Source organism: Sturnus vulgaris, chromosome 7 (genome assembly GCF_052056855.1).
Source record: "Sturnus vulgaris isolate bStuVul1 chromosome 7, bStuVul1.hap1, whole genome shotgun sequence".
NCBI lineage: Eukaryota > Metazoa > Chordata > Aves > Passeriformes > Sturnidae > Sturnus > Sturnus vulgaris.
The window spans coordinates 14,382,044-14,408,832 of record NC_142249.1 but is presented as its reverse complement, the minus strand read 5'-3'; the positions used below and the strand labels follow the sequence as shown (position 1 = coordinate 14,408,832).

Sequence of the window (26,789 nt, the reverse complement as noted above, 5' to 3'; positions counted from 1 at the left end):
ACAGTGCTTATAAGCTGTCAAAGTGCAACTAATCAGGTGGATCTGCTGAAAGCAGACAGGACACGTGGTAAATTGGTCACATTATGAATGCAGTGACATTGTCCAGTGGAGCAACATCTCTGCAGAATGCTCTCCAGGGGACAGAGCTCTGGTGTGCCATCCTGTTCTCCCCTCACTAGATTATTCCTAAAGTTAAATTCACATTTAATAAACACCACCAATGTTAATGTTCGTATTTGCATAAGTGAGTAAACTCAAACAGCTGGGGGGAAAATTTTAAGTAGGTCAAACACCAGGAGTACATCTAGGCATGCACTCAAGGGAAGAGTGAAGCTCTCAACTCTGTTAGTAAAATCAACCTTAAACTTTAGCTTTTGTACCCAGTGAAGACACTGAGTTACATGTGAACAGGCTTCTACTGAAGGAAGGCATTATAGAAAACTTAAATCCAAAACATTTTTCTAGAACATCTTTAGCAAGAAAGGGAAGATCCTCCAGAGTTCATTGGGCAGTAAAGAGAGACAGAAGACTTAGAGAACTATTGGCAGGTCCTTAGCTAAAACGGGGGAAGATTGGTGAGCAGGCAGTGTGGGCAACACATGGCAGACACACAGCTGACAACCAAACATTTACCAGCTACAACATGTTCAAGTGCCATGCATCCTTCCTTGAAATCTTCCAACCAACCTCACACAGGAGGTCTGCAACAGAAGCTCTGCAGTCTTCTGTCCTTGAGTTTTCCCAATCTACCATGGCCCCTGAAGAGCAGGAGACCTTTACACTGCCTCCCAGTAGCCAACACGAGGGACAGAAGCAGGCTGGCTGATGGCAAAGGCTTCAGCAAGACAACACAATTGCAGTGTAACACATTTTTTTTGTTTCATACATAGAAACAAGACTAAAATTACTGTTTCAGCCTGCCAGATCAATTTAGTGTGACCTACACACCAGAGGAAATAAAACAGCAGGGTTTTTTTATGGTAGAGCAGATCAGTTAAGAGGCAGGCTCTGACAGTGGAAGGACACACTTATTCCAGTTGGCGCTCGATATTCTCCAGGCATAAGCATTAAGCTTGAATGCCAAAATAAGCAGGTGATGATTCCAGCTTGCTAACCTAAATAGTCAAAGCTTCTCAGAATTAATCTACTTTCAATTAGCTTTTGTAACTACACGGTTTAATAAACTTCCTTGGCTTTCACAACAGGTGGCTGAAACAACTCTTGTAAGTTCTTACCTACTTCTATCCTCAACAAAGAGAACCGAGTTATCTTTACTACTTTCTCTTAAATTAAAAAAATACTGCAGATTTTTGCTTTTTCTGTCTCTGTTATCAAAGTGCCTCCCTAGTGCACCACACAGGTTATATAAACATGAACTTCTGTCTGGAAAACATATTCGGGCAACAAAGTCACAACAGCAGAACTCATCAGAGAAGTGTTTTAGTGCAGCTCATTCCAGGATTGTCCTCTCTGCATTCTAACAACAGATCCTTAGTAAACTGGTGACATCTAACATTTTATTTTGATGCCAAATAAAACCACTTTTAAAACCAGAATGAAAACAAAGCCATAGCAGTCCTATATTGATCATATTTTATAGTCAAATCTTATCTGTTAATAGACAGTTCTCCACTCTTAATGTTTCATTTTGGTCTCTGACGAACATTTCAGCAAAGTGTTTGGATGTCACGGCAGTAGAGGACAGGACCAATGAATGTAAAAAACAACCACCTGAGTATTTCCTTTCTAGCTATAAACTAACATTGAAAAAGAATAATACAAGGGAAAGCCTGTTTGGTGCCTTTGTCCATGTAAGAAACTCAGTTTCTTTAGCAGACAGACCTTGAAAAGGTTTTCCTTCCCTGAAGACAATGCAGCTGTACTAATTTCTATCAGCAGAGGACATGCATTCTCTCTTGGCTGAAGGAAAGGAACATACTAATTTTCATCTGGAAGCATACAACCACATTTCTCAGCTTGGAAACCTTAAACTGCCATATGTCATATATGGGAAAAGTTAATGTTTCTTTAGAAATCCTAGGCCAACCAGCACCGGGAAATGCAAAACAGAACAACACTGCTTCCAACAAGGATTTATCAAAGTTACAAACAAATGAAAACAACAGACAGAAAACTGGAAAAAAAAATCCCTGGCCTGGGGAAAACAAAAAAAACCCAAACAAATGACAAGTAAGAAGAGGAATCTTAATGCTAACATATAGAAGGAGAAAGGATAGGAACAGTGTGGAAAAATCAATGGATCAAATCTTATCTCTCATTCCTGCTAGTATCCCACTGTTTCCACACAAAGGTCTGACAGCCAAACTGAACAGCTCTTTAACTTAGGAGTTCAACAATTTTTAATGTATTTTCTGGAAAAATGCCCTACTCAGCCTTAATACAGTGATTGTGATTAGACCACAGGAAAAGTGTTACTGAGAACAGCACAGCAATACCTCCCAGGAAAACATTTTCTTTTAATGCTTCTTAGTGTCCATTTGGCACTAAAATGTTGTATCAAGCTGGTACAGCCTGTAGCCATTGGTGTGCTGTGGAGAACGGGATACTGAGTGCTACAGGAACTTTCTGCACACTCAGGTGTGACCAGATTTGAGCTCTAGCAGAGCAAGGAACAGAATGCATTTCAGATCTAAAGACACCTGAGGGAAAACATTCTACCAATTCCTTCCTTTCCAGTTATGTTATTTCTCTTGGGTTTTCTATAGATGTTTGGAACCAGGATTAAAATCATGAACCTACTACTTTAGGCTGAAGCATGGCTGAAGCCATGCCTTCTCCTTACCCTGAATATCAATATCAACACTTGAATATATTCCCACATACTATTTAAGACTGGTGACAAACAAGTCAGAACCACTTCCTTCTTTGAATGTACCTCAATCCATGCCCTAATCATCAGTTCACAGGTTCTCCTGCTGTAGTAGACCAAACACTGGGACTCAATTCTCCCCTTCACTGATCAGACTCAAGACAGATCTGAATCAAGTGAGCCTTATCTCTGTGACTGATGATACAGAAAAAAACAGAGTAACATTACTATCTCTTTCTTTTCTGCCTCCCTTCACCACACCTATCTCCTGAAAGGACTGATTCTTCCTTTTCTTATCCCTCATGTTTTCAGGACCAAACTTGAGCTATCAGCATCATATCACTGTTCACCACAGGTGAGTATCTGCAGTTTGGAGCACAGGATTTAGCACTGTTTGAGCTTAATATTCAGGTGAAATTTTGAAGTGGGGCTCAGGAAGGAGACAATTTGTTGAGAGGACATGGCAAAGCAGAGGTTTAACACAGAGGACATGCAAATGTGAAACAGCCAATGCTCATGCTGTAGAGGTATGAGATGCAGCAGGAGAGACAGCAGCTCTCTAGGAATCATTTTGCTGAAATGATTTTGGAGGCAAAAACATAAGGGCCTCATTCCTGGTCAAATGAACAGTACTCATGCCTTGGCCCTACAGAGGCTGGCAGGACTCACACTAGTGTGGAAAAAAGAGCTGCAAATGCCAAACTACAATGAGCTGTTGGCACAGCAGTGATAGGGGCAAATTATGCTGACAGCTGCCTCATTTCACAGTTTCATACTCAGAACAAATTCTGAATTTGTTCTGACATTAGTGGAAACAAATTAATCTTCCTCTAGTTTACAACATGAAATCTAGTATTTGCACAGTGCTAAAGAAATGATATTTTCAGTCAGCTGCAATACCTCCAAATCCCACTAAAATGATTAAAGTTATTAGTGCCTCTTGAGAAAAGCTGCTTCAGATTGCCAGGCTGGCTGATTTATAGCTTTACTGATGAGAATCACAAGGTTTTCAGATGACCAGAATCTTTTTCCTTCTGCCTCTTCTAGGCTTTATGACAAACCTATTGTGCTTGAAGAGATGGGGAAATAAAAAGACCAAGCTGACAGGGAGGCAAACATGCTGACAGAGCTCACGAAGGTAAGTCCCAGCTGCATGGCATAGAGGTTACTGTTAAGCATAATTCAAATAATTCCTTTCATAACCCTGTTAAACCCCTCAAAATGCCAATTTTCTTCTTGGGGTGTTTAATAAGCTTTACTCTCCCCTGAACCAGCTTGGTGCATAGTTTCAGTATGATTGTTGTTCTGGACACTGAGGAAGACAGTGTCAGCTGTGGCATCCTGAATAACTGCAGCAGGCCTCTTCATCTGGAAGGGGGAAGAACTATTTTTTCCTGGGCATCCTCTGGGGGCTGGTTCAGCTGGAGAGCTGCTGAACACTGAGGTACTATTTGAACCCTTTTTTCATAAGGAAGAGAGAGTAGTGAGACACTGTTGGAGTCTGACAGTTTAGGCATCAACAAAAATACAAGATACTGCAGTAATGCTGCTCTGTCAACACTTTGGAACAGACCCCAGTAGCTCCTTGAAGCTGTACTGATTGACAAGCTGCTGACAAGCCCAAGCAAGTTTGAGGGATGTTAGTACTGTTACTGTCTCTGCTGTATTTGTGCTGAGGTTACATGCAAATTCATGAGATGGTCCTGAAAAGCTCTGCATTGGTCTTTAAGTATTATGCTTTTTTTTCTTGCACATATTTCCCTTCTAGCATGAACATACTTGACCTACAGGCAGTGTGAAAAGACAACTGATAAGAATCTCTAATCCACTTGTGTATTTCACACAAGAATCCTGCACGCCAATCCAGAAACTAGAACTGTCCCTGTCAAACTTCTGGCCCAAGAAGCTAGAATGATGTGATGAGAATGTAAATATAAAACTCCATCAGCTGTACTAGGTGATTACAAGTGTTACAGGATTGCTGAACTAGCCATACTATTTTGTAATTGGAGAAATGATACTTCAAGTTTTCTTGATATTGATAGGAAATATATGTATAGTAGAAAATACCTTGTAGGAAAAGATGGTACATGACATATTTTTCAATGATCCAGTAGATTATATTCTTCCAGTATTAGTTAAATATTATTTAAATGTTCACAATGCTTGAAGGTTATTTGATCACCGTATTAGCATATGCACAATGCTACACAGCAAACCAGATTACATTAATTTTCATTCTGATCACTAGTACAGTTTGGCAATAACAAGATAAACAAAAGACAGCATAAATCAATTTCACTGAAATCCTTCCTCTGCAGAGCACAATCTAGTAAAACTGGAAACTCCAAAAGGCTTTTAGTTATTCAAGTTAATTTTGTGTAATTTTTTTATCTACCATCACTAACATTGTTCCCTTATTAGCCAGCCAGCACAGTGTGATCTGGTAAATGCACCATAATTAAAGGTCTACTTGCAATTTTCTTTTAACCTCTCTTTACAAACAATTAGAAATTTATTGCCTCATCACAAAAACCTCTTTAAGCTAAAAACTGTTACAGAAAACCTTTTCGTGAAAGAACATTTCCAAATTTTAGTTTTTTAGAAATGAAGGCACTGTCTCTCACTTTGGCAGTTTTAACAATGGTGAGTATGAATTGCATCATGGCTTGTTAGCATCCCAGACATTTTTACACAAACTTGTAAAGTATTTCTTTCCTATTTGAGTTGCAGTTCTGATCTGATTCCTGAGGTATCTGAATACCTTACTGGTTTTATATATTTTTGCCTAAACACACTCCAGCAAGGAAAAGACAGTTGTTGAGCTCCTGCTACAGAAAAGAGGCAACATTCCCAAAAGCACATTGGAAAGTGGCCTCAGAGAAAGGTCTGGCTTTTTGCTGCAAAGCCTGTTGAAATTTTTCAAGATAATTATTCTCTTTTTGTGTTTAATAAGCTAGATTTCTCACTAGTCTAACAACAGTGACATCAGAAAGGCGATATTAACCTTTCATCATGACATGCACAAAATCAAGAGTCTACCTGCATGGCCTCCAAACCTGTGTGTGTTCTGTGTTTCACTGAGGATGACAAACACCTATGAATGACTGCGAGGGAAGAGGGGAGACACAGCACCATAAAATACAGACAACAGCTAAGAAATGTAATCCACCTTTGAATCTCACCTCTTCAATCTAGCTCCACAAACTTTTTCAAAGAATACCGTGATGAAGTAAGTAATTGTAAAAGACAAAGGGGTCAGAAGGGGGACGAGTATCTCATTGAAACCGAACTCCCCCAGTTTCATTAACTCTGTCTGTTCTCTCCACTAATGCACAGCGAGGGTGATCCCAGCCTGCTGGAGGTCGTGAGAAGAGTGCCAGCACAGCCCCTCTCTAGGCAGGTATCCAGCCTGGGGCCAGAGCTGTTGGATCAGGTTCTCCCAGACCACCCAGGCAGCAAGGCCAGAGCCCAGGGGCCTTGGTCAAAGCACTGATCTTTGAAGGTACCTGAAAACCCAGCGGGGCCTAGGAAACCTGGATGCAAGGAGATTATTTTTATCTTTGTGCTGACAAGGTTAAAGACTGGATCGTGTGACTGATGGGCTTTTAAACATCACAACAAATTGCAAGAGGATTTGAAAACCTAGGCTTTAAAAGCGTAAGGACTACCAAAGGTAGCTGGACAGACAGAAACCTCCTAAGAGCTGCCTGGAAATGGGGCAAAAAAGAGCACAGAACTCTGTTCAGTGTAAAGCAATACTAGTCCCGGCCTTTCCAGCCATCTGCCCATCTCCAAACCACCACAGCACAAACAGGCAGCTCTCATCTGCTGCCACTGGTTCTGGGCTACAGGTGACAGAAAACCATCATCTTTACAGTTTGCCAAGCAGGGGTCCCAGGAAGGGGCAACTGTGTTCTCACTGTTCTGCAACTGTGAGCACTGGCACCACTGCTCACTACCCCACACTGAGTCAGTGCAGACACAACTACAGAAGTACAGATATAATTCAGTTCTTTTAGATTACTTCTTCCGCAATTCAACCACCCTTCTGCTTTAACTTAGAAACCAATACAAAAACTGCTTAATTTTTCCCAAACATACAGCACATGCTTTCTAATTGTTGTTACCCTGAATCTATTTTATTATATTTTTAAATTGTCAGTATTGCCAAACTCCCATCTTCCCAGCATTATATCAGATTAATTTTTTTATCTAGCCTATGGTAAAGCTTTCAACTGCTTTTCCTTCACTCCAAAAATTCAGTTGTGTTGATTTTCAAGCTCTTTACACAGCACTGGACATACCAACATGTTAGAAAAGAGTAGAGAAGCTTGTATTTATGTGCTTCAGTTCTGCATGCAGTGTAATTAAACCTGGTTCTTTCTGTTTTCCACAGACTATTTGTGGCTGGCAGCAGACCATATGGGCAAGTAGCAGATGTTTCCTTTTAGTTTTCCATATGACTGTATGAATGCCCAATATGTGAAAATTATTTTCTGGCAAGAGGTGTTATGGGGAACTGTGGCTCCTTTTGTGTTGTACACATTTCACTCAGATTTCCTGGGGCTCTCCTTTTATCCCCAGGATGGTTATTCAGTCTCTTGGTGGAAAAGAAGTGAGAACACAGTTAATGCCTGTAGCTTTTAAGCCTGGCAACAAATATCTCAAGTGCACTCTGGTGAGAGGAGAGTTCATTTAGCTTTTTTAACCTTCCCCTGCAACTTAAGGACTATTGGTAGCATTCTTTTCTGTGCTCTACAGTACTGGGGGACATGGCTACACAGATATTTTTTATATTGAAGTAGTAAGGGGAGCATCTGATGTTCTCACTCACATAAAGGTATTCCTGAAAACCAGACACCAAAGCTGAATGCAACGAGGAGAAATACTGGATCAAGGAGTACTATCAAGAAGATTTTTCTCCTAAGGAATATTGCCCTTCAGCTTGCTTTGCTGAGTGCTCTCATAACCTTGAGAAAGCAATGTCACAGAAAGCCCAGCAAGAGCAGGGGTGCCCAGAGTGCTGGATCACAGCAGGAGCACAATCCACATGAGACTGCAAAAGACTTCTTGTGGGGCAAAGTGCCCCATGGCTTGTAAAATGCTAGAGTGTGTTCTGGCATGAAAAGAACTGAATAAATGCAAGCTGATATCACTTCTTCCAAGCACACAGAAAATTACTCCAGTTACCAGAAACTTCAGTGGGACTCTTTAAGAAAGAGGAAGTGAGCCCAATGCAATGCTTTTAAATAAACATCTTTCTGGGATTGTTATTTGCCCCATTTTACTACAAAGTCAAAACTGGAGTAAGCATTGCATTTTTCCCCCACGCTTTTACAGGGGTTCACAGCACATCTGCTCCCTAGCACTGTTTTTCAGATTGTGGGAGGGTATCCACTATTTTGCCAGATAGGTGACTTTTTAAATAGTAGCATTGTACATGTTCAGGAGTAACTTCCCTATTGGTTAGATCAAGCTGTGAAATACTGAGCCAGTGAGAAACATGGATTTTCACTGGCAGCTATCACTCAATAGTTTCTGCTGTTAAAAGAAGTTCTTGTAAATGTTTCTGCTAAAGCTTTCAGGACACCTTAGGCCACATGTGCTATTAATTTAACTCCATAATAATGGTTTCATTTACTGTCTGGAAGTAGGAGGAAGATACATGATATTATCTTTGCAATCTTCATTCTTTCTGTGACTGGTAAAATAATGGAAATATTTAAAAAACCAAAACAGATCATCACAAAGTCAATACTGACTCTTGCAATGAAGTTTTGATTCTGACCTTCATAGCAAAAAAGGACACAAAAGTGGTCTTATATCCTATTATCAAAGGAAGAAAAATAAACCCAAAAGAGACAAATTAGTATGTGCTTCAACATTCAGCTGCAATTCAAGATAAAAGCTTCTGACTTCATTTAGCTTCACTAAAGGCCCTTAGGTGGTGACAGCTGTGTGTAACAGGAAGGGGTTACAGTATTGAGCTCATTCCAGTACTCCTGGCAGAACACAGACAGCACTTGGTGGCTGTTGTACCTGCTGTCCATCCCAACCAGCCTACACTCCAGCAGGAACTGGGAGAGGAACCTGGAAAAAGCTTTGGAATCACAATCACACTGGAGACCTGACATCATGCCCTTGCTTTGGTCACTCCATAGCATTCTGGGAGCAACAGTTGAGCTGAATTCCTTCACTTTTCCATGACAGACAAGTTGACTGTGTCACAGTGAAACTCTATGCCAAAGGAGGGCAATAAATATGCTCACTTAAAACTTTATCCTCCTGCTAGCACTGGAGATGTTTTGTTCAATTCTGGAGCAAGGAATCTCCCATGTAAATAACACACACTAAACCATGCAGCTCAGGAATACAATGGGATCCTTGTATGAGGTCTGAGGGTGTATGTATCACTGGTTCAGGTGATTTCTACCCAAATCCACTACATCTACAGCAGTTGTCAGGGACTTTTTGGAAACAAGGCATTAAAACAGCTGTGCCCATCTTCCTCAAAGTTTAGGCCACAAGATCATATGAAATATCACAAATCTCTCTTTAATTTTAGTGAAGAAGGTGTTAAGTCAGGCAGTTTACTGTTTAAACAAAAAATCTCCTTCATTCATTTGAAGAAAAACCTAAATGTTAGACCTAAGAGCTGCCAAAAGCAACACAGCCAGCACTGAGATTTCCATAAACATCTCCTGACATTGTACTGTCCTCGCTGCAATGTTATGCTGAGGCACAAATATTCAGACCACAGATCTATTACATCCTAGAGCTTCCAGCAGACTCCACTTCAATAATTTTTAGGCACTGAAGCTGGTAGGAGGCAAAATGAAATGAAGCCTATTGAAAAGTTTTCCAGGCTATTTTCATCATTTTAAGTACTTGCATCTACAAACTGTTTTGGGATATTTTAGTATTAGGCAATACACTTTACTGTTTTTCAAACTAAAATATGCATATATGAAAAATGAAGAAGTTCAGTTCTGAACTTACTACCTCCCTGCACTTTTTGATCATGACAGAATTCTAAGTCTGTTCTATGACCAGAGTGACAATTTATTAAAGACTGAACTGCCTGTGACTGCCTGCAGATAAGGCAAGACATGTGACATAAGGTATTTTTAACACTGCTGCCAAATATAAAAAAAGTGAGCAACTACAGATTCAACTACAGTTTTCTCAGAGAAAAGATTCCCTCTGAGAACTATGAAGAAAAGGTGCAATGAGTTGATGAACTCTGCTCATTTTTTCTATCCCAACAATCTTATTACTACATTTAAGTTCATAAGCAAAAATCACTGCAATGGCTCCATAACAATCCTGACAATGTTACCAAATTTAGTACAACAGGTGATCACAGCTCACATTCACTGGAGAGACAAAACCACAGCTCTCCCTGCTATACAGTAAAGTACACTGAGGGCTCAGTGAACCAGAATCTTCCCCAAAATCAGCTCAGCAGCACTTGAATTTTCTGCCCATACAGAAGTGAAGCCCCAATGGCTCTAAACTTGCTTTAGATGCATCTTTGAAGACAATGAATACACCACTGAAGTCCAAAGTTAACAAACTTCTGCCAATACTACTGCTCTTTTACAAGATATGCTCATAAAAATACTGACAAATACTGTGATTGAATTAAAGGGGAAAGGTTTTTCACTCTTCTCTGATTTGTAACCAAGTATTGTACATTTTAACATGACTTCTTCTATTTACTTCAACACTAATGCATAGGTTTTATATGACATCTGTGTTTAACCAAGGCCGAGTGAAACTCAAAGCAGAAAATACTTTTCTATGGCAAGAATATACCAAATATGCAACTTGCTACTACAGCAATTATTTCTGCTGTAAGTTTTGAAAGGGCATAGGTATACATGCTGAAGATCAACAGTAATCAAAATTACAATGGAAAAAATAGATTAAAGACATAAAAAAATAGGAAAAAGAATGAACTAGAGATGCAAATTGGAAATTAAATGATGGATGGGAAACTTAGAAGGAACTAGGAGGGAAAGTTAAGAGAACAATGGTAGGACATAAAGCAAAGATGATGGGACATGAAGAGACAGTAAAGGACTGTCTGCCGAAGAAGATAAGATCAAAGATTCAGTATAGAAGGAAGAGCTTTAAAGAAGGTAAAAGAGACTTCAGAAAATCCCAGACAGGATATTTAGAACAGCTTTCACTTGCTCATATAACTTGCCACTGAATCTGATACAAAAGAATTAGGTCAAGATGGATAATTTAGAAGTTAAAAAACCGAGTTTTCTTCAAAGAACTTTATGTATGTATACAATATATGCATATATTACTTCCTGGCTGGTGAGGAGTGTCATTACTGAATGGCACCATGGTTTTTTTAATGAAACCAAATGCTGTAAACAACAAGGGTGTAAATGACCCCTCTCCACTAATGCCAGTGGCTTAATTAGTCCCTTTTCTAAGTGGAGCTGATGGATCTCTGCAGCTGATTTACCTACCAGCTGTGTAATTCTGCAAAAGCAGCTTTGATCTTCTTCACTGAATTATCCACTTCCTCTTTGATCATCACACGGTATCTGGTTAGAGAAACAGTGCAACGTTGCAAGTCTTTTACTGACTTTTCAATGTTTGGCCCTAAAATAGAAAACAAAAATTGCACGGTAGTCAGAAAGTTGGTTTTAGTTTTCCTGAAAGAGGCACCAGGAATAGTTCAACATATTTGCCCAGATTAGAATGAAGTGGTTATTCTACTGAAGTCCATAAATCCAACTTTTCCACAGTCCTAGTGCTCTTCAGTTTCTAAACATGTTTGCTGAAATGCACCCCCAAATCAAATAAATATTAGAAAGGCATTATTAGTTTAAATTATTCAGTTTAATATGTTAAATAGACCATAAATTGTTTTATTAATTTTGCTATAATTCTGCTCGTACTTTCCAATACATCTCTTATTAACTTATGTGAATTTGTAGTTTTTTTCCTAGAGGCCTCAGCTGGTTTTGGACCTCAGAACACAGCAACCAGAGACCCAATTTACCTCTTTTTTTGACTGAATCATCTGTCTTTGTTTCAAGCTGGGTTGACGCATTGGGTGATTTAACTGAGGAAGATTTTGACTTTGGCCTGCCTAGGTTACACTGGAGTTGAACTGATGACTGAAGGGGCTCATGCTGTTCTACTCCATTCACAGTCTTTGGGTTTAATTCCACAGCTACTCTCTGGCGTTCTCGTTCTCTGTCTGAAAGAAAGCATTAAGGAAGAAAATGGAGATGTAAGATTAAAAAGGTATGAAGCCTTACTCTTAAGTCAGAATGACTTTATGGTGTTCTCCTGGCACACATTCTACAGAACCTCAGAGAGCTATGACAACAAATGAAATTGTTTTGGTAATTAAACACTAATTGGAACACTTCCTTATTTCAACAGAGTATAAAAGAAAAACCTCAATAAAAAGATCAACTCTTCCATACCAATAGGGAAAATACCTCATAACATAAAAAGCATGCTACCAATTACAATATTTGCCCAAATATGTATATATACAGCAAACAAAAAAGTGTTCCTGGTTTTATCAGCATTTAAAAAGCACTGATTAAATACTTCTACCTGAAATACTTACCTTGCCTGACTACAGATTTCTATTAAAAGCTGCTGCTAAGAGGAACCAAGCAGGAAATGAAAGTATGTCACAGATTAGGCTCCTGGGTTCAACAGCTTCAGAGGGTAAGATAACAATGCCTGAGCCTCTTTGGCTGCCACAAAACTGCCTGATTTCCTCTTTCCAAAACTCCAAAGGGATTAAACATACCAGCACCATAACAGAGGAGCAAGCAGCCAAAGCATGATTGTGAAAACTGACAGCAAGGCCAGCTAGTACTGCCACTGTGAATTTTAGTTAAGAAAACAAGCACAGAAAGTGGTTTGTTGTGTTAACTCATTTTTCTAATTTTTGTACTCACTTCAATGAATGAATGATTCTTCATTCTGAAATGCTTTTTATGCATCACTTTATTCAACTGATGTGTGGTGTCTGGAGAAAAGGGACTTGTCAGATTAACAACTGGATTATGGCCCATGGAATGGGATAAACACTGTTGGGATTGAGGGGTATCACATGAACAGATGCAGCATATCAACTAGTGACTTCTTTCTGTCCTGGCTGGCCATTGCAACAGGTAGAAAGCACATCTTGGTATATTTAATTGCAATCATATAATACCAGAGAAACAAGGAGGAACATCAGTGCTCACACTTTAAATCAGCTTTTAAGGGCTTTAAAAGGTTGAATCTCAAAACAGAAAAGATATCTTGCATAAAACAGTATGAAAGAAAGTAGTGAAGGAAGTAAAAGAAACCTGTGAATCTGTGAAAGCAACAAACACCAGCAATGCAGCACTCTGAACATGTCAAAGGTTTGATGCCAACAATGCTCTCACACACAGTGAGGAACTCTCCTGTGAGAGAGCTGCCACTAACCCTGTTCAACCCTGGCTGCATCTCACACTATTGCAAATAGAACATTCTTTATAAATCAAGGCTTTCTATTCTCAGTTGAGGCTGCCCTTGCTACATAACTCTAACAGGTAATTACATACCAGCAATCTAGAAGCTAACTATAAAGAAAGACCAGAGCTCTTCGGTTCTGTCCCTAAGATTTGATTTTCTGAAATTTGTTGTTAATGTGCATAATTGTTTTTACTGCATTTAATTAGTAGCTTTGGTACACTTGTCAAGACAATTACAAACTTGACAGCTTTCTGCCTAAAGAAAGTCACCTAGAACAACAACAATTATACTCTAAATTAAACTTTTTGATTATCTTTTGTCTGCAATATACTTTGACTCTGTTTCTTCCAGAACTACACACAAGCTACTTTGAAACCCAGAAGAAAGATGCCCAACATAGGCTAGCTAACAGTAGTTTTGTATGCTGCAGCTGAACTTTTAAATTTGACTGAAGACAATCAACCCAACTAAAAATAGATTGAGAAAGTCTGCAACAAGTCTCTGAAGACTTGCACCAGCTAAGACACATGTATAACAAAATCTAGGAACAAAGTCTCTGTTGAATATCTGCAAGAGAAGTCAAAAGTCTGGTTAAGAGTGGCTGCAAGTAAACTGTTAGATGGTTCAGAATGTGGTGGCTTGGAACTTCAGCACCAGCTGACCGTGTGACATCCACTGCGTTAACAGTCAAGTATGACCAATCCTGCCAGTAATGGCAACAGCCCAGATTAACTTGCTCTGAAATCTGCTGAGCTGCCATCTTCAAAATGAGTGGTTTATCTTTTTGCAGCAGCTTACCATTCAATACCTTTCAAATCAAGTGAACCTCATAGATTCCTTGGCTGAAAGAAGAAAAAAAGCTGTATGACCCCTAAGATACAAACACGAATTTCAAAAGACTCATTAAAAATCTTCCTACCTGAAAAACAGGGTAGAGATCAGGATCTGATTTTACCAAGGTCCCTGCAAAAGCAATAGCATGGCAAGGCAGCACTAAATATCCTTTCAGTGCATTCATACTGCCTCTTTACAAGGCCATGCACAGAAAGGGTAGCAGCAACTAAAGATGTCTAAGAAAAAGGAAGATGGAATAATGGCAAGAAATAAGTAGACCTGAACTAAAGGCAACACCAAATGTTTCTGCCTCTAATTTTCCATGGAGAAATGCTGCATCCTCCCTTCCAGGCCGCCAGGATTTTATGGGTCTAAAAGTCCTAATCTCACAGACTGGGAGTTGGTATAGGCAAAACTTCAACCTTATGTTCCTCATGGGGAGGAAAGCATTAGGGACTCCCAACAGACAACTATGATCCTTCTGAGCTGTGAGTCCTCTGAAGGAGACTGTGAAATGACTACAGTAACATTCATTTGATAGGGAAGGAACCAAAACAAACAAGCCAGACAAGGACAATACAAATGAGATTACAACACAAGAGAGAGCAATATGAAACAGGTGCACTTTGGACTCACTTCAACATTTCACACTGCTTTGAAAGAGTTTCTGAGCTGCTCAGAAACTGCAAGGGCACAGCTGCTGGCCCCTGAAGGATCCTGATCACTTCAGCACAAATGTAACATTATGAATAGAGGTAGCTTTTGACCCTAAAGAAGTAGTTATCATACTGACTGAAAAAGAAAAGGATATTAGTGCAACCGACAGTGAAGATGAAATTATTTTCTTCTATTAAAATATTTGCCAGGAAATTATTTTACTATGTAAGGGAAACTTGAATATTAGAGTTTCAGGTTTTCTTTTCTCTCTACTTCCTTTCCTTTTTTTCTGCCTTTTTTTTGAAAGCTCTCTCTCCTCGTCATTGAAATAGGAAAGATGTGTTTAAGTTGAAAAAGAATTGTAAAGCTATGGTAATTTCTCACTGCCACTTGCAAAAGCAAAGAAAAATTTCCAGATACTTTTTGCCCTTGATATGTACAACTCACTCTTAACTATTTCAAAGAGAAAAATGCAGGATTTAAACCCACTGACCCATAAAAAGATCACTAACAGCATGGGTACTCTTCTTGCCTTCTGTACCCCCTAGAAAAACACTCCCCATGCATAGGAAATTAAGTCTACATATCTTTCTTCATGCATGTATAATTTCAAAAAATGCCACTCTAATTATAGCACAAATGTTTGTGTCTTGCAAAACAGGTGGCAAAAATGCTTTTAGTTATTACGGAAATTCAGCATTTTCTGGCTTGTGGCATATTTTATCCAAAGCTAAGTGGGAGTCTAGCAAGGGCAGAGAGTGTATCTTTGGTCCTTTGTGAGGCAAGAAATTTTTAGGACAAAATTTCTTGCTAAGTAGTTTGTTTGGCTGCTATAGGTTGCATAGCCTTCATGTAATTAGTCAGAGGTTGGCACCACCAAAGTAATCCAAAAGCAGTAGATAATTAATTTTAGGACAATTATTACTTGGGCACATTCTATTAAAATGGGGTTTGAGAGCTGTACTTGCAACCATGGAAAAAGGGATTTCAAGGAAAGTTCTTAAGACACAGGAAGAAAATATTAACAGCAGCAAAAATCCAGACCTGTCAGACATCTGAAATGTGAAGAACTGAAGAAACACTACCAGTAGTGACAACAATTCAATATGATCTTTATGAACTTGTAGGCAGGAGCTTTCACAGAGCTTCTGCCCCACAGCAGTGAGTTTGTTCACACTGGTGTTGGTATAATTGTAACTCTGTACCTACTACAGCGAGGAAGAACTTTGTGTGTTACAGCCCCTCAGTTTCAGAAATGGTAACTAGATAACCAGACCCTGTGAGAAACTAAGTGCATGCACAAGGGCCCTCCCTTCCCTGCTAGGAAAAGCTAGTGGAGGTCTACTGTGACTAGCCTGTGTAGGGAATTATGAAAGAAAAATGGGGTAGTTGGAACTAAGAATTAAAGAAATCCAGTAATATGCCACAAGCTCATAGTGCTCAGATAACTTTACCTCACATGAGAGACTTCATCATTTTGCTAACAATTTGACACTCAAGCTATTTTCTAACCCTGCATTCTTCCATATTTCTACGTGTAATATTCTGTATCAGCTGGGCTGCCTATAGGAGAAGATACACATTTTGCAACGAAACATATTGCAAGATGAATAGTGTGTAGATATAAATCTATCAGCATGACTTTGATAGTTATGTGCATTATTTTTCCACAAAAACATCTCTACAACATCTTCATGGCAATAAAAATACCATGATCTTTATGTCAATGAAGGCTTGGCTACTGCCAGTTGAAAAGATGCTCCCTGTCAGATGAACTGACCTTTGATTTCTGGACAGTCCAGTGCTGACCCAGAGCCTTTGTTCTCAAGAGAAGTGGTTTCCAGTTTCTGATTGGCAGAACCACGGCCAGAGCTGTCCTTAGGGCATCCGTTCATATGACAGTCATTTATTCGCTGAGGCTCTTGAGATGCCTTCTCAGGTCCATTATTCTTGTTTTTAGGATCTTTATTGCCTTGCTGCTGCTGTTTAGATTTGCTTCTTTTTCTCCTATTGTTCTAAATGGAGAAATATCACAAGAACAGAGACATCACTCAATGCAAATCATACAAACTCAGAATACCATCAGTAAATTGAGCACTGTAAGTGGCTGTGACTATCCAGGATACAGTTTCTTATTGAAAGTGTTTCTGCTCATGGGCTGTTTTGGGATTTGTCCTGTGCTTATCCAGGGTCTGATTCCCACACCCAGGTACATGCATGTGCTGTCCCAGAAATTTGCTCAAACACTGGGCTTAGTGAGACAATGACAGAAGAGTAAGATTAAAAATAGTACACACATTTGCTTTCAAGGACTGTCTACAGGTGTGAATGAAGTCACCTCTGATAGAAAAGGCCAAGTACTGACCCAAAGTACTACAATTCAAGTACAAACAGCTGACATGTGATTTAAATGCTTTGACTCTCAAGAGCAAATTCTTACCTTCTTTTTCCCTGTCATATTCCATTCCTTTAGAACCTGAGCTGCACTGCCTAGAGAAAGGAAAGATAAAACATTTCAACAAAAGTTCAGCTATGAAAAACAACCAGTGTGTTCATGATCAGTTTCTAGTCTCCTAGCTGAGAAGCATTTCAATTTCTTGTAAATTCTCTTATGTGGGGAGAACAAAATGGACACTGCTGCCTTTCTTCTTCCCAGTTACCTGTTTTAATTGCACTACTTACAGTGGATGGTCTACTTGGCACTGCTGGCTTTTTATGCACTTCATTGCACAAAGTGATTGTGTCCCTAACAGAAAACATTAGCATAAGACCCAGAAAAATAAACACTCAAATCTCTTGCCTGAAAAGGAAAGTATCTCAGCACTCAGAGTCAACACTGCATACAATAAATAGTCCACCCTGACTCTAGAGCATCTGAAAGTTTTAAAAACTTTCGGCACTTTTATCATGTATTTTCTATGTGTTACTTGTCATCTTCACAAGAGTATAAAAAGTAAAGAATTAGCATCCAAAAGAGTAATTTTGTGGACTCTTGCATTAAAAAGTCCATCATACAAATGCAGTAAACTTAGGCCTGGCAGAAAAGAATGGTAAAAAATTATACTGAAAAGTAATTACTGTTATACTTGAAATTCTGCCTGTCAGCCATAATGAGTTGCTTAGATAAATTCATGAAAGAAAGCAGACAGAGACTTGGTCAGACCAGTGCCTGCTGCCATGTTAGAAGAAAATTCTTCTCCTAATTAACATTATCATTTGGTTCTCCTGGAGCCTATTGCTGAAAATAGATCTTATGGCAAGCATGCAGTCTGAACTGTCATCCAGACTACTATGGCAGTATCTGACACAACAATATTTTTAATTACCATCAGGATTAAAGGTCTTCTGCTTGAATTTAACAATCACTTTACCATCACTTCACAAATCTAGTAAATATTCAATTACTAGCCTTTTCAAGTAGATTTCATATTCAGCCATTCTTCTCATTTCTTTCAGTGAAATCTTGATATTACTATGAAGAAGAATTGCTGTTTTCATACCACCATGAGTTGTCAACTTGTATTCAGCCAAAGACATGTGAGATTTTCAGATGTACCAAAATCACCGTTCTATCACAATAAACCAGATCCAAGACTATCTGGTGAGCCTATCACACACCAGTAGGAAAGATTACATATCTTGCTAAGCCAAATTTGTTAAACTGTGAAAAGACTTGCATGGAATCCATCAAAGCCATGTTTTATTTACTAGATGACACAACAACACAGATAGAAGGCTAAGACAACTTCCATTTAATATATAACTATATACATATTTATAATTAGCTACATACATACTTATGTACATGTAAGCACAAACCCCTCTCCTAAAGGTACATCATCTTTTGACAGGCACCATATTTCTGTATGAAGTAATAAACATTTGCTGCCCATTTTACTCCATGATGCTGCAAATATGTGATTTCATGTGACAGCTTTGTTAACTGTTTTCACAGTAGCAACCAACAGCCTTTTTGTGTTGGCTGGTGGTGTCTTTGCTTTGCTTCCCTCAGCTTCCCTGTGAATACTGTGCATGCTGAGAGTTACTTTAGGGAATTCATCCAACTAACCTCTGTTTTTTCCAATTGGAAATGCACTAACTGCCCAAATCCCAAAGCCCTCATTTGAATTCACCAGTATATTTTCTCAAACACATCTACAAAGCAGCTGAACAGACCTTCTGATTATGCTTAATTAGGTAAACTAGCATAGCAAATAAAATATTTGAACACTCTTTCATTTAAATAAAATTTCACATTTAGAATAAAATTCATAACAGAGGCATCACCTAAATATCACTCCAGATATGAAGCAAGATAGGAAATTAAATTTGAATAATTCTTGATTCAGGAGGCACCACTTCTGAGAGAAGCACTGCATGGAGGTGGCTCAACCTTTCCATTCAGCATGGCCACCCCAATGTTTTACATTGCAGGACTTCTCAGCGAGTGTTATTTCAATCTTAGCTATTTTTGTCATTCATGTGAAAAAATGTTTCAATTATTCATTCTATCCACAGCAGCAGCTGCATGGACAGGTATCTTTTCTGCTCTTTCCAGACAGTAACAAATATTAGCTATTTTCATATACTCCTAACAAAGGCTTCTGAACAGTAATTATGAACTGGTGAAACAAAGATCACCTGAACTTGGGCTTTATTGGACTTCTTGCAAAGCTTGTGTTTGCCCTGTTTCTTCTTTACAGCAGGTGATGACATATGGCTGTGAAAGCACTTGCCCTTTTGAGGAACCATTGGTAACAACTCATAAGCCACAAGCAAGCCATGGCAACTTATGAAAAAATAAAGCGAAAGTATCTCACTGAATAGTCATGGAACAATCCTCCACTACCTTCCCCAGGACACACATTACAGGAAAACAAAATTATTGTTAATTAGATGCATCACACTTTCCTTTTCCACTGTGTGCACAGACAAATGCAATTTCAATACATCTCTCAGAATGTAACTGTCTGTGCAGTTGCCTGAAGCAAAAAGAACCATATAGATTTGATGGAAGAATTTTGATACATTTATAAATAATCCAATTTGCTTGCATCTGCATATTGGTAATTCCTAGTATGACAATGCTTTTTGACTGATACAAGTTATTCCAAATCAAACCCAAAAATATTCTTAAGTAAAATAGGCATGAATTAAGCAACTTGCTGAGATTACAAAAATGAGGCATTTTTAAGATATACAGGGCCCTTTATTACCACCTAACCTCTACTATCATTTATGTAACCCCAAGCTACAAAAATTTTGAAAAGATTGCTCATGGTATGCCATTACTTCTGCAAAGAGTTTCTCACAAATTGTGGTGAAAGTTCAAAATACTTGACTTTATATATTTACCAGGTAAGTGATATTAAAATAGAAGTGACCTTTCATTAGAAATGGTCTCATGACACAAAATACAAACATGGATCCAGGTTTAAATGGCTCGAACTTTCAATGGAGTCTTGGTTCAGCCATCATAAATGTCAAGGCTATTTGCAAAATTCAGATTGAGGTTTGAATGTCAATGTATGCATTGAATTCAGGGATTTAGGGGCCTGCTTATGTGCTTCAGAACTATCCCGAATTGTTCTTAGTTACTGTATCTTCAATAGTGAATGATTTCCTGACATATTACTTTACAAAGCATTAACTTTCAAGCAGAAAAAAGAAGCAGGTCTGCAGTAAGAATGGCTTCAGAAATGGCAAAGTCAGGTAGAACAGATGAACAGCCATGTCAAACACGTACTGTGAAGAAGCAAAGATGCAGACAGGAGGATCTATTTTTTTATAATTAACAAGTGTCACACATCAGATAATATATTTTGAGCCACTAGAGACAACAAATACTTTGGCATGTGATCGAACTGCTCCTGCCTTAGTGAAAAAGGTACATTGTACTCACCATCCATGAAAGCTTGAACTGCCTTGTCTACATTGTTATCAAATTGCTGCAACACCAGAACTATCTCATTATTGCTTCTGTTCGGAACAACTGATCGGATTGCATTGATCTGTAAGTAAAAGAAGACAATAACATGAATTTCTCATACTCCTTCAGACTATAAGGTACCTCTGTAGCAATGCATGTTACACTGATGTGCTCACAACCACACAGCAATGTATCTGCACAAAGCAATGCTCATCCTATCCTTACCCAGCCATGCAAGTAATGAAGCAATTTCTTCGTGACCTCAAATCATAGAACTGGTGGCCAGTAATCCTGGAAACAAATCCTACTCTCAAGTCACAGCAGAGTAACTAGCTTAATTCAACTGACAGAATTTGGCCTTATGCTTCTTTCCTAAATGGTCTATTTGCTGCCAAGGGTCTCGACACATCACATACACAAATTCAGTGAGCACACAACTTCTTCAAGGTTCTTGCATGGCCTTACTACACCAAAGTTATGACTGATGTTTTTTTGGCACCTGAAAAATAGTCATATGCATAAAAACAGTGGCAGGCTAAAAGAGAACAGTATCATTTTTACAAGTTCTACTGGCTGCTCAACATAATTTCAGTTTGCTGTTCCATATACAAGTGACCAGGAAGCTTGTCTAACAAAATCCTGAACAAAGATCTTGGGATGTCAAATGCTTCCTTCAGGAAGCTGCTGATGGATGAGGTGTTGCACCCACAGATAACTCTGACATGCCATGCTTAAATTTCACAGCATTTGCCACTGCTGCACTGTCAGTATCGCTTACTACCAAATGGAATTCAACTCATGATGTTTTAATAAAATATTCCTACTGGAATCACTTATTTATTGATGATAATTTATTTTTTTCATTCCTATATACTATAGCTATTTTAATGCTATAAAAATTTTACTAGATCAGACCAAAGTAAAAATATATAAATGTAATTAGCAAAGCAAAAGCCTATGATAAGAAAATGAGAGACTCTGCCAAACCAGTTTAGCTGCTCCAAATTAGCTTTATGAACTTCCATGTCAAGACACCCAGCATGTATTTACAATCAGAAACTTGTTATTGTCCTGCAAATGTTTATCTGGAACCCTCCTTTGTCATCTTTCCGTGGGAATACATCCTTGATTAGGGTATACTTTATTTACTGCATTCCAATGTCATCATGCTAATTGTGAAGCTGTGTGGTCTTTTTATTGTACTGTGAAATATAATTGCAAAGAAGTGATATGTGAAGGTAGAGTTGTTTAAGGGAATTAAGCTGGCTCACAAGGCGAAAGCATTCACACTACCTTGTCTTAGCTGCCCTGTTAGGTGCTGAAGGACAATCTCTATGGAGTCTCCATCAACGGGGACATCAGAAAGTTACTGAGAACACTTAAGTGCTCATACTTGACCAAAAAATCTTATTTTGCTGTAGTATGTTCACCCCACTGCTCAAGCACTGTTTCTCCCTGTGCTGTATACTACCATAAACCAGGAATCACAGCAGGTTCTCTGAATGCAGTGATGGGACAGCTCAGATTCCTGATGCCTAATGGACTCAGCTTCAGAACTGCAAAAGATTCAGACTTGGCTTCAGCACAGGTTAGTACAGCTACTTAGGATCATTTACTCTGCTCCTGTCCATCATCCCATCACACCCCTCTCTGCAGCTTCATATTTGCCCACAACACCTCTCAGGTAGCAAGTCTAGCCTTGATAGTCTAGGCCAAACCCATCATTTAGAAGTTAGTGGAGCTGAAGTGCCTGTGTACTGCCCAAGGACTCTTTCCCAAAGGTCTATCTCATTGTCTAATTTTGCCACCCCATGACTGAACCAGGCCTGCCCACAAGCTTGGTCCCCAGCCAACAGAGGCTGCTTTAGAATATCTGCTAAACAGGGGTAACTTTATGTTGACGTTCATACAGACTAGGCTGACAAGTGGACTGCTTGAACCAGAGGTTGCTGTTGCCAGAAATTATGGAGAAAATCCCCTGTCTGCTCAAGTTTCTCTCTTCAGCTGACATGCATGCATGGGGAAGGAAGTAATGAGTACAGCTCTCTGCTATGTACTGCAGGCAGCCAAGTGAAAACTAACCCAAATCAATAGGATGTGAAGAGAAAGCACTGGAAAAAGGAGTTAATTAATCTAGTGATTGTGGGCACAGGCATGCTATTTACTGATAAACCTGCAACAAGTGTGAACCGAGCTGACTCCATAATAAAAGTTGGCAAAGGCACTAAGGTAGAACAGGGCACAAGCTGCAGTCCATTTTATGTTCAAGCTCATAGCTCCCAAATATTTTCACCATGTGGATTACATCTTCATATTCTCACAAAAAACTCCCTTTTTCTTTCACAATCATGTGGATCATCTCTCTGCCTACTCAAAATTACATAATCTCCTTGTGGTCACTGCTTACAGGAAAAATAGTAAAAGAAGTATCTAGAGTATTCTAACCAAGTTTAAACATAAGCACAAGGATCTCACAATGGCTTCTAGGTCCTACTTTGCTATGAAAGGTCTGCAAGCCTCAGGAAGCATCTGGAAACAACCAAGTGAGGCTAAGACCTCACTTGGAGGATCAGGCAACTCGCCACACAGTGCACTTTGGAAACTTCTTAAAGACAAGAAGAATATCTGAAGGCAGAGAACACTGACATACAAGAACTCAACCAAGCAGGCTATGTTTTAGACTACAGAATCAACCAAATTCTGTTTGCACTGTGTGATCTTTGTTAAGAATTTTTTGATTATAGAAAAAACAGAAGTTAAACTGTACTTCATCCAACTAGTATTATAATTAAATACAGAAAGGTTATGGAAACATTCTAGTTGTGGAGATAACCCAAAGAAACCAGGATGATGATCTCAGGAAATATGCTTAACAGTACAGAGAAAAGAAATTTAACATATGACAACACTGTGGACACAGCCGTAGTTTAGTTGGACTACTAAAAATTTTCATTTAAGGAATTAATGTACTGTAAAGCTCAACAGTTCTACTGCCAAAACCCAACAATATTTTTGTTAACTGCTACACAAAAATAATTTTATTTATCTTTCGATTTGGAAAATAGAAAAAATTGAGAAGTTTAATGAAATAATTCCTCAGAAAAAGAACACCAGATGGCAAAGGAAAGCATCTATAACATAGGAAATCCCAAATCAGAAGTTGCTTAGGGTTTTTTAATCTGCTTCTCTTGTGTATGTATGCTGTGATACCCAGGACACCTACTTAGGGTTAGTGTTTCTCCTTTCCAGATTTGTGCAGTGATTTATGTGGGTGAGTAGATGAAAACTAAAATTTGCAACCAGTAGGATGCATCAAAATTAATACACACATACATACATATATATATACATAACCATCTCAGTTCAGAACCAAGAGAGCAGATATCCCAAAAGGATTTATTCCAAAACAAAGTATTTTATCTTGCAAATTTTTAGGAACAAAATGGCATCATGTTACCATACATCTTCTGGAATTTCAAAGACAAAGATCTGTGTGCCAGACATCAGGTCTACAACACATGCACTGTTTGACCAATCTTTTAATCCAGAGGACATTGGAACTGTTGTACACAGGCAATGAAAATGTCAGCAATTTCTGGATAGAAATTACTGACATGTGGTTACAAGACTCAAATTGTGACCTGTCAGTATATCTGGGAGGAGGAAAGGTATATGCAAGGAGACCAGGCTATATGACAGCCTCCACCTAGAAATGCAAATTTCAAGGTCCCTGATATTCCACCTCTTAGTCCTTTAACTCTGATTTCAAATATATATGTAGATTTCTAGGTCTGAAGCTCAGCTCTGTCCACTCATGCAAAAAAGTGTCCCATTTGTTCCTGGAAAGGGACCTAGTGATAAAAAAGAGAAAGCCACAGGGAGGGATAGGAAATTTCCTGACAGCATAAGCCTAATACAAAGGCACTCCTCCAACGGTGGGTCCTAAGAGGCCTAACACAAACTGTGACCAGAAGTGTATCAAAGCTCCAGGAATGCCTGACAAGATGACAAGGTGGACTTACACTGCAGGGCTCAATATGAGCTGGATCTGGGCACTCCAGGTATGCTGGCTGCTCTCTGCTTCACCTGCTAGCTCAGGTGATAAAACAGCCCTTGTGCTAGTACAGATATACACCTCACCTGCTTACAAACTTCCAGCTGCTTGACAGAAGTCCATCTCTTCCCAATCCAAAAACTGTTGAGTTTATTTTTATTACAGATGTGATAGAATGATGCCAGGGCAGGAGGTTACTCCTACCTTTCTCTCTCTGAACTGACAGGCCTCAAACTCAGAATATCCATCTTCTTAATATGTAAGTAACAGATTATGCAACTACAATCATCTGGTATTTATGACTTCTCCACAACAAACTCATTTAAAAAAATATTTAGCATCCTAAAGTATGAAAGAAAGTATCAGAACAAAAGAATCTCTTACCAAGTAATGGTACTGCATCAGTGTCATTCTGCAAAGGCTAACTCAGCAGTCTACTTTATTAGATTTCCATCTATGTGGGAAAAAACATTTTCTTCCTACTTACTGAAACTTGATCATAGGAGAAACAGCATTACCAGACAGACTACAGGGAAGTCAATTATTTTAATTATTTTGTGAAACATCCTGTTTTTATCCAGTGTAGATTCCCAGTGAACTGCTGTCATCATCTGGACGCTAGACAGCATTCCGGGACACCAAGAGAATTCAGTAACATACCTTCAGAACCACAGATAATTAATATTATTAATGTCAGCATTAGTTGAGACTCTGTCACTGACAGTAGCTAAATTCCTGGGCTTTCTATCCTGTAGACTAACAGGAAAGTACATTACTTTGTTTGCTACTAAGAAAACTTTCACTGAATTTCAGCTTACAAAAGCTTACTTTTAAAGCAATCACAGATCTAAAATATATCTTGAAAAAAACTGTATACATTCAAGAACATGAAAGACAGAACCCAGGTCCACCCCCATGTAAATCCACAAGCCAGAGCTCAAGTCCTGCTAATGCTTACTGCAATTTGAGCCAGACTGTCTCATCAGGACGAGAATTCCACAGTCATGAGGATGTTTTTATCCGTCTCTTACAAAAAATGTTGAAGACTGCCCAGAAATGGAACCAAAACTGATAAAGGTTTCCAATCCCCTCAGATAAGCTTCTACCTCACACAAAAATCCCCAAGGTCTGGTCAGATATACTTGAGTATTTTTCTGATGATTACTGTTAAACATCTCACTTGGGACAAATTTTTAGCTTACCTTAAAAAAAATAAAATTAAATGAATCAGTAACAGGTTACTTCTGAGGAATATAGCACACAGGAAAGGATGCTGAGTTCTACCATCTCATGATAGCCTACTCCAAGTCCTCACAACATCCATCTCACAAGACTTTCCAGGTAAGTCAAGCTCAAAAAGAAACAGAGCCTGCCTGGAAGTTGTGACACCAGATTATCTATTCCACATGCAGAATCAAGCTGACATTGATGTGTATTCCTCTAAGCCCTTTACGTTCTCTGTCAAGTTTCAAATGGTTCCCAGGCAACTGTAACAACATGGACTCAATCACTGCCTGTTTGCTGCTCCGTTCCATCTGGTCCCCCTTGGCATCATCTCAAAGAGGATGTTTCTGGTGAATAAGTAACATATCCGGGGTTCAGAGAGTTTGTTTATGTATTTCTGACACAGTGACAAATTAAACTTCTTTGCTGAAAGCTCACGGCTGTTCTGAAACCCCTGAACACAGCTGCTCTAATCCCCTTGAAGTAAGTTACTATTATGATCACTTAGAAATATTCTTATTTATGCTTGGTTAGGAAAAGTAACCCTGACCCACCTTCACTTTGTACTAAACATTAAGAGCAATAGATTTTCTCTAAGTTAAGAGCTAAATTAACTTACAAGTATGGTTATCAAGAAACACAGACATTTCCTACTTTACTTTCACTGCATGTCAGTAGCAAATTTTTACATACACATATACATCATTCAATTCCATTACACCCCCAATTTCTCCCAAATCCTGCAAGTGAAGCAGGGAAGT

General features: G+C 38.9%; 1 protein-coding gene across 3 annotated transcripts in view; it reads right to left on the bottom strand.

The window, feature by feature from the left end:
• SPATS2L (spermatogenesis associated serine rich 2 like) overlaps positions 1–26,789 on the bottom strand; it is a 144,985-nt gene that overhangs the window by 10,944 nt on the left and 107,252 nt on the right. For all 3 annotated transcript variants that reach the window (XM_088167825.1, XM_014879420.2, XM_088167826.1), the window contains 5 exons: positions 20,724–20,832; positions 17,262–17,311; positions 16,602–16,836; positions 11,862–12,062; positions 11,323–11,458 (listed from right to left, as the gene is read on the bottom strand). In XM_088167825.1, coding sequence (XP_088023951.1) covers positions 11,323–11,458; positions 11,862–12,062; positions 16,602–16,836; positions 17,262–17,311; positions 20,724–20,832 — 731 coding nt within the window. The remainder of the gene's footprint in view (positions 1–11,322; positions 11,459–11,861; positions 12,063–16,601; positions 16,837–17,261; positions 17,312–20,723; positions 20,833–26,789) is intronic.